The sequence below is a fragment of the Nicotiana sylvestris genome, chromosome 1 (assembly GCF_000393655.2).
Source record: "Nicotiana sylvestris chromosome 1, ASM39365v2, whole genome shotgun sequence".
NCBI lineage: Eukaryota > Viridiplantae > Streptophyta > Magnoliopsida > Solanales > Solanaceae > Nicotiana > Nicotiana sylvestris.
The window spans coordinates 46,420,830-46,435,495 of record NC_091057.1 but is presented as its reverse complement, the minus strand read 5'-3'; the positions used below and the strand labels follow the sequence as shown (position 1 = coordinate 46,435,495).

The 14,666-nt window shown below is 38.6% G+C and overlaps 1 protein-coding gene across 2 annotated transcripts; it reads left to right on the top strand.

The window, feature by feature from the left end:
• The first annotated feature begins 548 nt into the window (after positions 1-548).
• Positions 549-14,219, top strand: LOC104211878 (protein GLUTELIN PRECURSOR ACCUMULATION 3). 2 transcript variants are annotated; one of them, XM_070151214.1, is made up of 17 exons: positions 549-929; positions 1,147-1,222; positions 2,171-2,234; positions 2,309-2,461; positions 2,542-2,619; positions 3,215-3,319; positions 4,294-4,360; positions 4,447-4,508; positions 9,848-9,987; positions 10,109-10,235; positions 10,333-10,447; positions 10,638-10,726; positions 11,771-11,854; positions 11,982-12,326; positions 12,776-13,294; positions 13,395-13,454; positions 13,867-14,219. In XM_070151214.1, exons 2-17 carry the CDS (start codon positions 1,185-1,187, stop codon positions 13,945-13,947), a joined length of 2,127 nt encoding a protein of 708 aa, XP_070007315.1. In that variant the 5' UTR covers positions 549-929; positions 1,147-1,184; the 3' UTR covers positions 13,948-14,219. The 2 variants fall into 2 exon arrangements, with proteins under 2 accessions (XP_070007315.1, XP_070007349.1); XM_070151248.1 differs by lacking the exon at positions 549-929 and having other exon boundaries at positions 970-1,222.
• Positions 14,220-14,666: the final 447 nt, after the last annotated feature.

The window sequence follows — 14,666 nt, the reverse complement described above, 5'->3', positions numbered from 1 at the left end:
GCATGAGATCTGAAGCTGGTATCCGAAGTAGGCCATGAGGTCTGATTCGTTAAAACAAGAGAAATTTTCATGGAGAAAGACTAGAGTTGAGAGAGAGTGCGTGGAGAAAAATCTGATAGAATGAGAGAGAAAAATAATACAAAGCGTATTTTATGGCTTAAGGGTAGGAGGTGACCATAAATAGATATTTGGCTATAAAAATCAAAAGATAGCTATGAAATATAATTTTTTAAAAGGATATTTATTTAAAATAAATAAAATTTATACCTTTGCTACAAGAGGTAAAAATTTCTTTTTTTAAAAGGCCATTCTAATATAGGAACTAACCTAAAATTCTGGGCTGGGCCACTGGTGTACCCCATATCCAGCCCAACAACTCAAATAATCTGACACATGTGTAAAGTTGGGATGGATCGGAATCTTTGCTTATCAAAGATGTTCCAAGAAACAAAAGTGGGGCCCACTGGACCCACTTCTTTTTCTCGCAATAAATGCTCATCGACTCGCTCTTACCCAAAACTCAATCACCAACACCCACAGTGCATCTTAGCATCCACACGGCAATGGTTTACGTAATTGCACGTACTGACACAAACGAACGAAATGCTAAAATGCGCCACTTCTGCATTTTCACCTCACAGTAAAATGTATGTATGTATACAACATTTGTGGAGAGAGAAACGCTATATTTCACACTCTTCAGTCAATTTCAGTGTACATGTACATTTGTGAAGTAGAAATTTGCTAAAATACGCACATTTCAACTGCAACCTATACATACACCATTTCTGTGTCTATACATTGACCTATAGATACAAGTGCGTACCTATACATTTGTGAGGAGAAATTGCTAACACACGCACTACTCCACAGTTGTACCGACATACACATTTCTGTATCTATACACCTACTTATTGATACTCATTCAGGTATGTGTACATATACATTTGCAGAGGAACAAAATCCTAAGTTTAATAATCTATACTTTTGGAGATATTTAAACCTAGTTTTCTTCCTTTTTTCTTCGGAGATGAGTTTTCGATTTCTGTATAATGTGCAGTTATAATGTTGATATTTTTCTTAAATGCTTCAATAACTGAGCTTTCTTTTTTAAGAAAATGTAGCTATGTTTTGTGTTTTTTGAAGGTTTGGGTGATTTGAAGTGGTGTTAGTTGCTTAACAAAATGTTTGGGTTCTCGAAACGGCGAATGAAGCTCGGGAGGTAATGGAATGCTTATTAATGCCTAGAAACCATATGTGTACCTACAATGTGTGTATTTTTGTGCACTATTTTTGTGTGTGTGTGTGTGTACTGGTGTGCTTAAGTTTCCTTGAAAGATTGCTCTTTAGTGTTTAGGATTGCTTTTATGGCAATATACTCCGGAGATTATGCATATTTTAATTTCAAAAGAAATTTTGTTTTTTTAGAAGTCAAGAGTCTTTATTTAATCTCACCAAGATAAGGTGAAAATATACATACAGCATGTGTATGACGCTTAGTTTAAGAAATTATCAACGTGTTAAAGTTAGTTTTATTTGGTTTCTAGAACTAAGTAATAATTTAACGGGTTGCTGTTTAAGGTATTTTCGCAATGGACTAGGCTAAGTCCATAGTCTTCTCCTTGTTTAGAGTCAGTTGTAATGGCAAAAGAGCTGAGGATTTTCTCCTCAAAATAGGGAGTTTGGAGATGTTTAGCAGATCTCTGCTATGTTAAGTTTCGATGGGTTAATTAAGTAGGCCATGAGCTTTTTCTAAGAGATGTAGCTTTGATCCTTCTTGGAAAACTATGAATTGCATTAGTAAAAGATCAGGTACTGAGTGTGTTATTCATTTGACATACGCCTCAATCCCAAACTAGTTTGGGTTGTCTAAAATAAATCCTCTGAACAAATTGCACGTCCATTTCAGATTTTCATGTGTAAGATGCCATTGCAATCTCTAGTACAATTTTGACATGCTGTATACCTTATAACAGTGATATGAAGTCCTTGTGTACCTAAATTGCCAAAATCCTTCTATTGATACTCGAGGCTTTTTCATCTCTCACTCACGTGCTGGACTTCTTAAGGATATGAGTATCCTCAATATAGCAAAGAATGTTACAGAATCCTATGCCTTCTGAACCATATCCTAGTTATATTTGTCTGAGCTCGTCACTGTTTTACTTAGGTTGAGCTCACCTCAAGGAACTAGAAGTCCGATGAGGCACCCTAAACGTTTTAGCAATTCCAGTGTAAGACCTCTATTGTAACTTTTCCTTCTGTTGCATAAGAGAAGCATGAAGTTAAAGCTCTTTATGAATGACAGGGTGAAGCTGTTCCTCACAGTAATAATGATTCTGAAGAAAAGAGCTGTCAATGCTCATCAGGTGCACCGGAGTTTAACAACTGTGCTTCAGGTGGCACAGAAAATTGGATGCTTCTTTCTATAGCTGGAGAAAAACCTACACCTCGCTTCAATGTAACCGACTATTTTCAGATATCACATGTTATTAAAATTGCAATGCTTTAGAACTTAAACATCTTTCTCTTGCTGAGCAGCATGCAGCAGCTGTTGTTGGAAACAAAATGGTGGTTGTCGGTGGAGAAACTGGTAGCCGATTGTTAGAAGATGTTCAGGTAAAATGGTGGTTGTTCCTTTAGTTTCCTTATCTCAAGTTTGATGACTCCTGCCTAGAAATTTAAACATAAATATTGATCTTTTCTCGCGATTCAAACGAGAAAATGTTCGATTTCACTATGGAGTTCGAAGGCTAACTTTCACTAAAGATCAACATCAAACATTTTTTGGTTGATAAGTAAGAAATTACAATATTAAAGAAGATACGTTGAATTTAGAAGTTAGATTTTGAAGGAAACAAGAAGATATGTTGAATTTAGAAGTTAGATTTTGAAGGAAACACACATACCAGGAAGAGAAGTGTAGAATAAAAGACATAAATAGACAGAGATATGACTTAAATCTCCGTGCCCAATAGTAAGAAGAAGCATCTTTGTCTTGGTTTCTTGGAGAGATTTTCAATATCATGGAAACCTTTCTTTTTTCTCGCGGATCATTTAAGTCACAAGAAAAAAGTTCAGCATCTGTGTTGATCCTTGAAAAGGGGGAAATAATTAGATTGTAATTGAGACGAGTCTCAATCATTAGTATCGTGCAACTTGCTTCTTAGGTGGCATACTTGATACCAATGGCTTGCATTCATTTTCTTTTCAGGTTCTAAATTTTGATAGCTTTTCCTGGACAACAGCTTCATCAAAGCTCTACCTCTCGCCCACTAGTCTTCCTCTAAAGATCCCAGCGTGCAAGGGCCATGCTTTGGTAACCTTTACTCCAACTCTTCTAGTCTATTCTGTTGCTTCCTTTTTAGATTTTACTTGTCAAGAAACTGTAATGGATATAGAGATGTACCATGTCTCGGTGATATGTCTCTTTCAAGCGAGAGTTTGTAGGTTTTGAGAACCTGCTAATGGAAACACACAATGACCTAGATAATACCTAGTTAAAGCAACTTAAAAAGCTTCCTATGTGAAAATGTTATTTATCTATTAATTTGACAAAAGGTAAAAAAAAACTGAAGTTCACTTTTCTAAAATGTTGTCTGTGTGATATTTCCTCTATCCTATTTTAGTTGATATAGTTGTCACGGAGATTAACAGAAGAAAGTTTGGATAGGTGGTATATCTGAGTTTGGGTAGGAAGACGTCAAAATAATAGATGGAAAATGGTCTGCAAAAGAATATCTTTGAGTGGTTGAGGTATAGGAATAACAAACTTGGGGATTCCAGGTTCGAATCCAACTACGACACGCAGTGTGAGTCCATCTGCTCCAACCTTGATGAGTAGGTTTATCCAGTACATGTGTTTGTGGGTTGTGGTAGGCTGCCTGACAGATTAGTTCAGGTTAACCTAAGCTGGCCCCAATGCCACTTTCTAAAAGGAATAGTTATTATAATCGCATGATGCAGAGGGTGTGTAAATCGTTGATTTTACATTTTAGGAAAGAAATCATTTTTGAAATAGCTTAAAATAGCTAGCAGGGCAAACATAATGGAAGAGGGAGTGTATTGGGTGTTTGGAGAACATATACATGAATATAGTCCGAAATGTCTGATCACAACGATATTTGATATCAGTACTTGAATACATGTTTTACTTTTATGGTAGGGCTGATGTTTGCTGTTCTGATCTTATAATGCAATATTATTGTTAATCTCATTGATGTATCCTTTTATGATGCTACGGATGTCGTGTTGGAGTACTATTCATCAGAAACTTTATCTGTTATTTCCCAGGTTCAATGGGGGAAAAAGATTCTTATGGTTGGAGGGAAAACTGACCCTGCAAGTGAAAAAGTCTCAGGTTCATTTTCTTATAATTCTACGGTGTTTCTATCTATTCCAACTGTGCTTTCCACAATATACTTCTTTCGAAATTGTCTTTTGTAGTCTGGGCATTTGACACTGAAACTGAATGCTGGTCACTTCTGGAAGCTAAAGGAGATGTTCCGGTAAAGTTTCATGTCCTCTTGTGCAATCTGATTGTGCAAATCCTTTTCTACTTTGTGATATTCACTTCAGAGGACTGATAGCTCAGCTCATGTGAGAATGCACGGGAGAAAATATGATATTATTCACATATCTTAACAATGATACAATGAGCCCTATATATATATATATATATATATATAATACATGTCTTACTCCTAATACATATGGGATTAAGGTTATTTACTACTATTTAACTATCAAACTAACACTCTCCCTCAAGCTGGTGCATATAAATCATATGTACCGAGCTTGTTACATATATAACTAATACGAGGACCAGTGAGGGACTTGGTGAAAATATCAGCAAGCTGATCATTCGACTTCACAAATTTTGTAGCAATATCTCCTGAGAGTATCTTTTCTTTGATGAAGTGACTATCAATCTCAATGTGTTTAGTCCTCTCATGGAATACCGGATTTGATGCAATATGAAGGGCAGCTTGATTATCGCACACAAGTTTCATCCGGCTGATGTCACCAAATTTCAACTCCTTGAGCAATTGTTTGATCCAAATTAGCTCACATGTTGCCATAGCCATTGCTCGATATTCTGCTTCTGCATTAGATTGACATTTTGTTTCTTGCTCTTCCAAGACACCAAATTGCCTCCTACTAAAACACAACATCCAGACGTAGAACGTCTGTCAGAAGGTGATCTTGCCCAAGCAGCATCTGAGTAACCAACGATCTGCTCATGACCTCGATCCTCAAATAATTAACCCTTTGCCTGGAGCCGATTTTATATACCGAAGAATGCGGACAACTGCATCCAGGTGGCTATCACAGGGAGAATCCATAAACTGACTTACAACACTCACAGGAAAGGAAATGTCAGGTCTAGTCACTGTGAGATAATTTAATTTACCAACCAGTCGCCTATATCTTGCAGGATCGCTAAGCGGCTCCCCCTATCCTGGCAGAAGTTTAGAATTCGAATCCATCAGAGTGTCAATCGGTCTACAACCTGTCATTCTTGTCTCCTCAAGAATGCCTAAGGCATACTTCCGTTGTGCTATCACAATACCTGAGCTAGACTGAGCGACCTCAACACCCAGAAAATACTTTAGTTTTCCCAGGTTCTTAGTCTGAAAGTGTTGAGAGAGATGTTGCTTCAATTTAGTAATATCATCCTGATCATTGCCGGTAATAACAATATCATCAATATAGACCACCAGATAAATATAGAGACTCGAAGCAGAGTGCCGATAAAACACAAAGTGATCAGCTTCTCTCCGAGTCATGCCAAGCTCCTGGATAACTGTGCTGAACTTACCAAACCAGGCTCGAGGAGACTGCTTTAGACCATAAAGTGACCGGCGCAAGCGACATACAAGGCCACAAGACTCCCCCCGAGCAACAAACTCAGGTGGTTGCTCCATATAAACTTCATCCTCAAGGTCACCTTGTAAAAAGGCATTCTTAATGTCCAGCTGATAGAGAGGCCAATGGCGAACTGCGGTCATGGATAGAAAAAGGCGGACTGATGCTACCTTAGCCACGAGAGAGAAGGTATCACTGTAATCGAGCCCAAATATCTGAGTATATCCCTTGGCAACAAGACGGGCCTTAAGGCGATCAATCTTGCCATCCGGACCAACCTTGACTGCATATACCCAGCGAGAACCAACAGTAGATTTACTTGAAGGAAGAGGAACGAGCTACCAAGTACCACTCGTATGTAAAGCAGACATCTCGTCAGTCATAGCCTGTCGCCATCCTGGATGAGACAATGCTTCAACTGGAGACCTAGGGATGGAAACAGAGGACAAAGAAGATATAAAAGCATAATAGGGTGATGACAAACGATGATAACTTAAACCGACATAATGGGGATTAGGAAGTGTGATCCGTATACCTTTCCGAAGTGCAATCGGTGTACTAGGAAGAGATAAGTCCGCAGTAGGAGCAGGGTCAGGTGCAGGACGTGAATTAGCTAGGCCTATTGCTGGGTGCGGACGACGATAATATGTCAAGAGTGGTGTTCCTGTGGCGGGGAATCTAGGAGGAGCCACACTAGACTCCCCAACGGTTGGAATGGGTAAGACTTCTGTGGCGGAAGATGAAGGAGGAGCTATAGTAAGCTCCTTAAAGGTCGGTATAGGTAAGACCTCAGATATATCAAGGTGGTCAGAAGAGATAAAGAAAGGTTTAGACTCAAAAAATGTGACGTCAGATGACATAAAGACCTAGGAAGATCAGGTAAGTAACAACGATATCCCTTTTGAACACGAGAATAACCAAGGAAGACACACTTGAGAGCACAAGGAGCTAACTTATCTTTCCCAGGGGCTAAGTTATGAACGAAACAAGTGCTCCCAAAAACATGAGGAGGAACAGAGTATAAGGGTGATTGGGGAAACAATACTGCATACGGAATCTGATTCTGGATGGGAGATGAAGGCATCCGATTAACCAAATAACAAGCTGTGAGAACTGCATCGCCCCAAAAACGCAACGGAACATGAGATTCAATGAGAAGTGTGCGAGCAGTCTCAATGATGTGCCTATTCTTTCTCTCTGCAACCCCATTTTGCTGAGGGGTATAAGGACAAGAGGTCTGATGAATAATTCTTTGAGAAGTCATAAACTGCTGAAATTGAGAGGATAAATATTCTAAGGCATTATCACTGCGAAAATTGCGAATAGAAACACCAAATTGATTTTTAATTTCAGCACAAAAATTCTGGAATATAGAAAACAACTCAGAACGATCTTTCATTAAGAAAATCTAAGTACATCTTGAATGATCATCAATGAAACTAACAAAATAACGAAATCCCAAGGTTGAACTGACTCTACTAGGACCCCATATATCAGAATGAACTAAAGAAAAAACAGACTCTGCATGACTCTCAATACTACGAGGAAAGGAGGTTCGGGTATGTTTCCCGAGCCGACATGACTCACACTCTAATGTAGATAAACTAGACAAACTAGGCATCATCTTCTGAAGCTTGGATAAGCTTGGATGTCCTAAACGTCTGTGAATTAGGTCCGGAGGATTTTGTAACTAGACATGCCTTGGAGGAATTGAGTGAGTTAAGGTAGTAAAGGCCTTCTGATTCAAGTCATGTTCCAATCGTCTGTCCCGTACTGCGGTCCTGCATAATAAAAGAATCATCAATAAAATATATACCACAATGGAGGGCACGAGTCAAACGACTAACAAATGCAAGATTAAAAGGACAGCTAGGGACATAAACAACGGAATCTAGAGTGACAAAGGGTAGGGGATTCGCTTGTCCAACTCCTTTTTCTTTAGTTTGAGACTCATTGGCTAAAGTAACAGTGGGAAGAGATTGTGAATACGCAATATTTGACAAAAGTGATTTATTACCAGAGATATGATCAGAAGCGGCTGAGTCCACAACCGATTGTCCAAGAGTACTAGACTGGGAAACACAAGCAAAAGAATTACCAGCAACAGAAGTATCAGTTTGAGCAACAGAGGCTACTTGTGGAGATGTCTGCTTACTTGCTCGATACTGAAGGAACTCATTATACTCCCCTTCAGATAAAGAAAATCCCTGGTTACCTGTAGTCTCGGTCTGAGCAACATAAGCATTTTTGGGTGGACGACCATGTAAAGAATAGCACACGTCACGAGTGTGTCCAAGTTTATGACAATAAGAGCACTTGGGTCTAGATCTTCCAAAACGACCTCATCTTCGTCTATTCTCCATAGTTTGAGATGCCCGATTGTCCACGGACTGGGATACGAGAACAGACGAGTCAAGTGTCTGTGATGAGCTCACTGGGTGACTTGGTGCTACAGCAAGGCGAAGTAATCGAGAGAATAATTCATCAACTGTGGGGACAGTCGGACTAGCCAAAATCTGATCGCGTACTGAGTCAAGATCATTAGGAAGTCCAGCAAGAGTAAGAACTAGAAATATCTTTTGTCGCTGCTCTTGCTGCTTTTCAACACTAGCAGAAATTGGCATCAACTTCTCAAATTCCTCCATGACTGCCTGTACTTGTCCCAAGTAAGTAGACATATCTAATTCATGTTTCTTTAAATTTGTTATCCGCGATATCACATCATAGAAACGAGATATGTTATTAGTGTATAAAGTGCGAGCCTTTTCCCAAACCAAATAATATGTCTGGAATGGACGAAACAAGGGCATCAACTTGGAATCAATAGATCGCCACAAAATACTGCATAATTGAGCATCGATCTTCTCCCAAAGTGCTTTGGCCTTTTCATCTCTTGCGCTAGACTTCTTGATTAAATGATCTTGAACACCTTGACCTTTACACCACAACTCGACAGGCGAGGCCCAAGCTAATTAGTTTGAACTTCCCATTAAAGGTTCTGAGGTAATCATAACACCGAAACTGCCAGAGCCCGGGTTTTTAGACCCGAAAGCATCGACTCCCAAAGACATCGTTGGATTGAAGTGAGGTCTATAAAATTATCACCAAATAACAGAAAGAATCAATTGAAAACTCGCTGAAACAGACGAAGGAGACACTGTTTTTGCCGGAAAAATTAGTATAGTCGCCGGAAAAACTCAAAGTGGTCAGAATCAAACGAAAACGGTATGGGTGGGGTCGGAATTGGTAGACGACCCAACTGTTCTGAAGAAACTTTTTCAAAAAATGGCCGGAAGATGCTGTATGCGTCGGCGCGTGAGCTTCTCGTGGCGCGCGGGGGCGCGTGGAGAGGCTGCTGCCGGAGATTTTTCTGGGGTTTGGTCGCCGGACCGTGGTGACTCTTGTGGTAGTGTTGGATTTTGCACAACACTGACAGAGACAACGCAGACGCAAACAACCTTGAAAAAGTCGCCGGAAAAAGGCTTCCGGTGACTGATTTTTCTTCCCGGAATCGCTGGAATTTATGCACAGCGATAAATCTCTCACAATTGCTCTGATACCATGTGAGAATGCACGGGAGAAAATATGATATTATTCACATATCTTAACAATGATACAATAAGCCCTATATATATATATATAAAATACATGTCCTACTCCTAATATATATGGGATTAAGGTTATTTAATACTAGTTAACTACCAAACTAACAAGTTTAATACCTAATACGATTAAAGCAGACTCCAATGTATCCATTATCAAAAAGAAAGTGTAATAGTTATTTCTGCACCACGTCTCACCAAGTCCAGTGAAGTAGATTTCTATAATATTTCTCCTTTACATGAGGTAACTGTCTTACTCTTAAAGATAAAAGGAAATGGTAGGAAAATGGTAAAGATTTCACTTTAGTTTGTTGTGGATACCTGCAATGCAACATCTCTAGTTTTGTTTTTTTGTAACTGGCCAATTCAATGGACAGGTTGCGCGTAGTGGTCATAGTGTTCTTAGAGCAAGTTCAGTTTTGATTTTATTTGGGGGTGAAGATGCAAAGAGGAGGAAGCTAAATGATCTACACATGTTTGATCTTAAATCCTTGACATGGCTGCCGCTTCATTGCACGTGAGTTGCTAAAGGATATATCATTCATATCATTACTAATGTTCCTGCTCCTTGGGCCATTAACTCTACAAAATGGTGGCATTATCAGGTCTATTTCTTGATTACTAGCGCATGCATGCAGGGGAACAGGCCCATCACCAAGATCAAACCATGTGGCTGCCCTCTATGATGATAAATTGCTCCTGATTTTTGGTGGATCATCAAAGTCTAGGACGTTAAATGACCTGTACACGCTTGATTTTGAGACGGTTTGTGGAATAAAATCTTCACCTGTTCTTTCCCTGAATGAATGCATATTGCTTTTGTATGTAACATTGTAATGCTAGATTTTCATGTTCACCTCAGATGGCATGGTCAAGAATTAAAATACGGGGATTCCATCCGTCACCTAGAGCTGGTTCTTGTGGAGTGCTCTGTGGAACTAAATGGTATATTGCTGGGGGTGGTAGCAGGAAAAGAAGTATGTCGTAATAGCTAATAACTGCAGCTTTCTGGTTCATCACCTTTTGATTCTAGGATATACTCTCAATAAAGAAATGCATTTAATAGGAACCTATTTTGTACTTAAGCTTTCTGAATTTTTCAATTTATGTTTCTCCTTCTTGCATTTGTTTCCATTCTTGTTACTTAACTATACTTCGTTCCTTCAGGACATGCCGAGACTCTAATATTTGATGTTCTAAAACTTGAATGGTCTGTTGCTGTTGCTTCACCAGCATCTTCTATCACAACTAACAAGGTCCATTTCAGTTTTCACTGTCTCACAATCTTAATACATGCATCTGCCTTTTGCCATTTTGCCTATGAACTTTTATGTCAGTCAACTCACAGTATGTTCTTGCCTTCTGCTGCTGTGTTTGGATTTTTCACGTCAATTAACTCATAATGTTTTTTAAATTCTCAAGTATTTTGATATGTTGTGAACCTTAGCAAAAAGATCTTGCCATGCTTTGTCATTGCATGTGAAAGTACAATCATTAGAATTTGTATCAAATATCATTGAATATGTAACTAGCTAACTTACATATTTTCTTGTATTTTTTCATCAAAAAGGTTGTTTTCTTGTATTCATAGAAAAGGAAGTACCATTTTTATAGCACTCAAGTTCCTAGTTTTTCGAGAGTAGTCCATAGGCTATGGGAGAGAAGATAGAAGAGTGGGGCAGGAGAAGACAGAAGAAGGAAGGGCCTTTAGAGGGATAGGAACCTGCACATAAGTGGTGCAGTCTGGAGCTGCAACCACTGGACTCATGGGTGGATCAAAATGTGTGAAAATCACTGCATTCACTACTTTTCTTTTACAATGGGTTCAGATTATGTATAAATCTGTATTTTCCTTAACTTTTCAACTATATATACACCTCGTTGACGGCTGTGGGTGCACCCGCTGCCTTCAGTATTGCCGCCTCTGACTAACTACAATCCCAATTCTGTTTTTGTCTAAGTTTTGGAAATGATTTTGAAAATATGTGTTTGGACTTTGGGTTAGTGTTTCAAAAAAAATTAGAAGAATATTTTGGTTGGTTTTTGTTAAATTATTAGCAAAAACAAACGGTTTGCTTTCAAATGTAAATTAAATATTTTAACCGTAGGGCAAATTTTTTTGTTTATGTAAAACTTTTCTAAAGCAAAAGGGTTGTTAAGGACTTCATCGTGTGCTATATTAAACAGTGCACCTACGATCTGGTGGTCGAACCTGTACTTTAACAAAATTATATGCAGCTCTAGGTTGTGCTGCATGATGGCACGTGTAAGTATATTTTTAACATTTGTATGAATGCCAGGGATTCAGCCTCGTCCTTGTGCAGCATAAGGAAAGGGATTTTCTTGTGGCTTTTGGTGGTTTCAAGAAAGATCCATCAAATGAGGTGACATGGAAACCAGAACTTTTGCATTATAATAATCTTTAGCTAGCGTTGACATAATTATATTCGTAGAATCAAATTTCCCATATACAAAGTGTTTGCTTTGCCTCATCTAGTCATTCTTTTACAGGTTGAGGTACTCATTATGGAAAGAAATGAATTGTCAATGGGTCGCAGATCAAGTTTAAGTAAAGCTGCTGGGAACTTGCTATATGGGAATCGTTTGGCATCTACTGGGCCTGCTGCTTCTCAGCCAATTAATGGTACTTCTACCTCCCATGTGGATTCTATAGCGAGACAGAATTTAGCCTCTGCGGTTGAGCATCATGGCTCTGGCAGAAAATCGTTGTCAGAGTCTTTACTCGTTGATCCTAGTTCTGTGTCTGGTAATGTCTCGCTTCGCAAGCAATTTTCCAATGATGAAGACGCCGGTGCAAAGATACCTAAGACTTCAGGTGATGAAAGTCCTTCACAGGTAAACTAAAGCAACTATTCTGGTATTTCACTCTTCACAATCTCACCGCCCTGAGTAGATCGATGGGTATATATGACCTATCCAACGAAGTGTTCTATATTTGGATTTTCTATGGACAGGGCTATGAAATAGGATACTGGTTAGGATTGAGATGATTTGTTGGTTGAATTAGATAGGAAAGAATTTGGACTTTTTGGTCAATTTTGTCCGAAGTCCCTGAATATCCTAGCTCTCTCTTGATGACAACATGTTATCTGTTGAACATTGAAATTTCTGTTGCGAGGTGTTTTTAATTCAGGAGATTTGCTGCTAGTAATTTTTTTTAAATTAAGTGGGCTATATGATACGACAATGAGAGATTTGTATTTTTCAATCAAGTGATGTTCTGAAGTTTACTTGACGTCGTGTTTTTGATTCAAACTGATGCTTCATTCATCTTCAAATCGAAGGAACAAGGAGCTAAACAACTTGATGTAGGCATCAAAACAAGCAGCAGTGGAGGAAAAATTGTTACAGAGGAGATGTCTACTATTACTGAATCTGGACATTTGCCTAATCATTACAGACAAGCAAGTGGAAACTTTTTTCAAGACACTGATGATTTTGTCTTCCAAGAAAGTGATTATAAAGCTGGATTAACAGCTTCATCAGGTGCTTGTCAGCAGTATGAAGCCAAACTTTCTGCCCTAATGAGAAAGAACGAAATTCTAGAAGGACAGCTGGCAGCTGCATTGGCTAACCGTGAAGCAGCAGAGAAAAATTTATCTTCTGCTCTGAAGAGTAAACAGGACATGGAAAAAAGGATGGGTGACACTGTAAAGGAGGTGGAGTTGCTTAAAGAAAAGCTAGCTAGTGTTGAATTGGCTCAGGAAGAGGCTAATAGCTTATCCAACATTGTCCACTCCGATAATGTCAGGCTTGAGCATGATGTGGCTTTCCTCAAGGCAGTTCTCGATGATACCCAGAAGGTATAGAAAGCGGTTTTATTGGTTTATCCATACCTAGCATGTCTGAGCCAAACTTTTCAGCCCACTCTTACTAAGTTTAATGTCTACACATTGGATGCAGGAACTGCATACAACAAGGGGAGTCCTTGCTGGAGAAAGAGCAAGAGCTTTCCAGTTGCAGGTATGATCACAAACCTAAGACTAGACAATAGAGGAAGCATAAGCAAATTAACATTATTTATCATTTAGTTCTTTTTTTGGGGGTGGGGGGGTGATTGGGTAAGGGGAAGGGGATGCGGAAGGACCTGGTGAAGATCAACTTTACACCTTTAGGATACGACTGCTTTAATTGAGATTTACCACTCAAACTATGCAATTGGTTTTTTCCGTATGTATAATTGCTCTCTACATCTTAGATGACAACTTGGAAATTTATTAGTTTTCTTCTAATCATGTGACTTATTACAGTTACATCATAAGCAGATACCGGAGAGATTCAATTGTTTTTATGCTTGATGTTGCTTTCTTGGCAGTTCAGTTCGTCTTATACAATGACATTGTAATTAATCATGGAATACCCTTTCCTTTTGCAGGTTGAAGTTTTTCATTTAAAACAAAGATTGCAGTCACTGGAGAATCGATCTCCAACACCTCGGAAACCATTCCACGTTTAGAATATATCATGATATTTTGTATATTAGTTCTGATAGGATTATGTACATATATTTTAGACTTCAAGTATTAATTATCAATATTGGCTCGTTCTTGGAAGAACTAAACACTGACTTTTCAGACTGCCATATGCCTACGACATAGTTCACCCGATGAACTACAGATTTTGTTAGACTATCTTCAAATCACAATGTTGTATGTTGACTGCAAATCCTGCAATATTGCATATCAAGTTCTGGAACAAATATGACAAAAAGACAATGTTTAAAGTAAAGGACTAGCGATCTCCCTAATTGGGAAATGACAAAATGGTTTTGTTCTAATGGAGTGATAAGTAGCTAAAAGCCTAAAACCTTAACCAATGATTACAAGCTTACTGTCTCGAAATTGTTGGCCATTTCATGGTATGCAGACCAATGGAAGTAAATCACAATTAATTTTACAAGTCGAGAATGTTGCCATGTGGTTGAATCATCTATACACAATATCACCACTATTTTGAGGTCTGTTTGACACTACGTTATGCACAACCAGAGATAATGTTTTTGTAATTTATATCAAGTGAATATATCCATCAATTCCCAATCCCAAATTAGTTTCCAGATCCACTTTGGTATTCAGAAGATTCATAATAATTAGACTATTTTCATCAGCTATTAACCTACTACAACCTTTCTCATTTATTTGATGTTAGGAAGTAAATTATCACGACCTAAACCGA

Bases quoted from the DNA above. Each gene is read 5' to 3' on its own strand.
- LOC104211878 (XM_070151214.1), top strand. From the start codon at position 1,185: ATGTTTGGGTTCTCGAAACGGCGAATGAAGCTCGGGAG. The intron at 2,462-2,541 runs GTAACCGACTAT...CTTGCTGAGCAG, and splicing joins AACCTACACCTCGCTTCAAT to CATGCAGCAGCTGTTGTTGG. The intron at 13,295-13,394 runs GTATAGAAAGCG...CATTGGATGCAG, and splicing joins TTCTCGATGATACCCAGAAG to GAACTGCATACAACAAGGGG.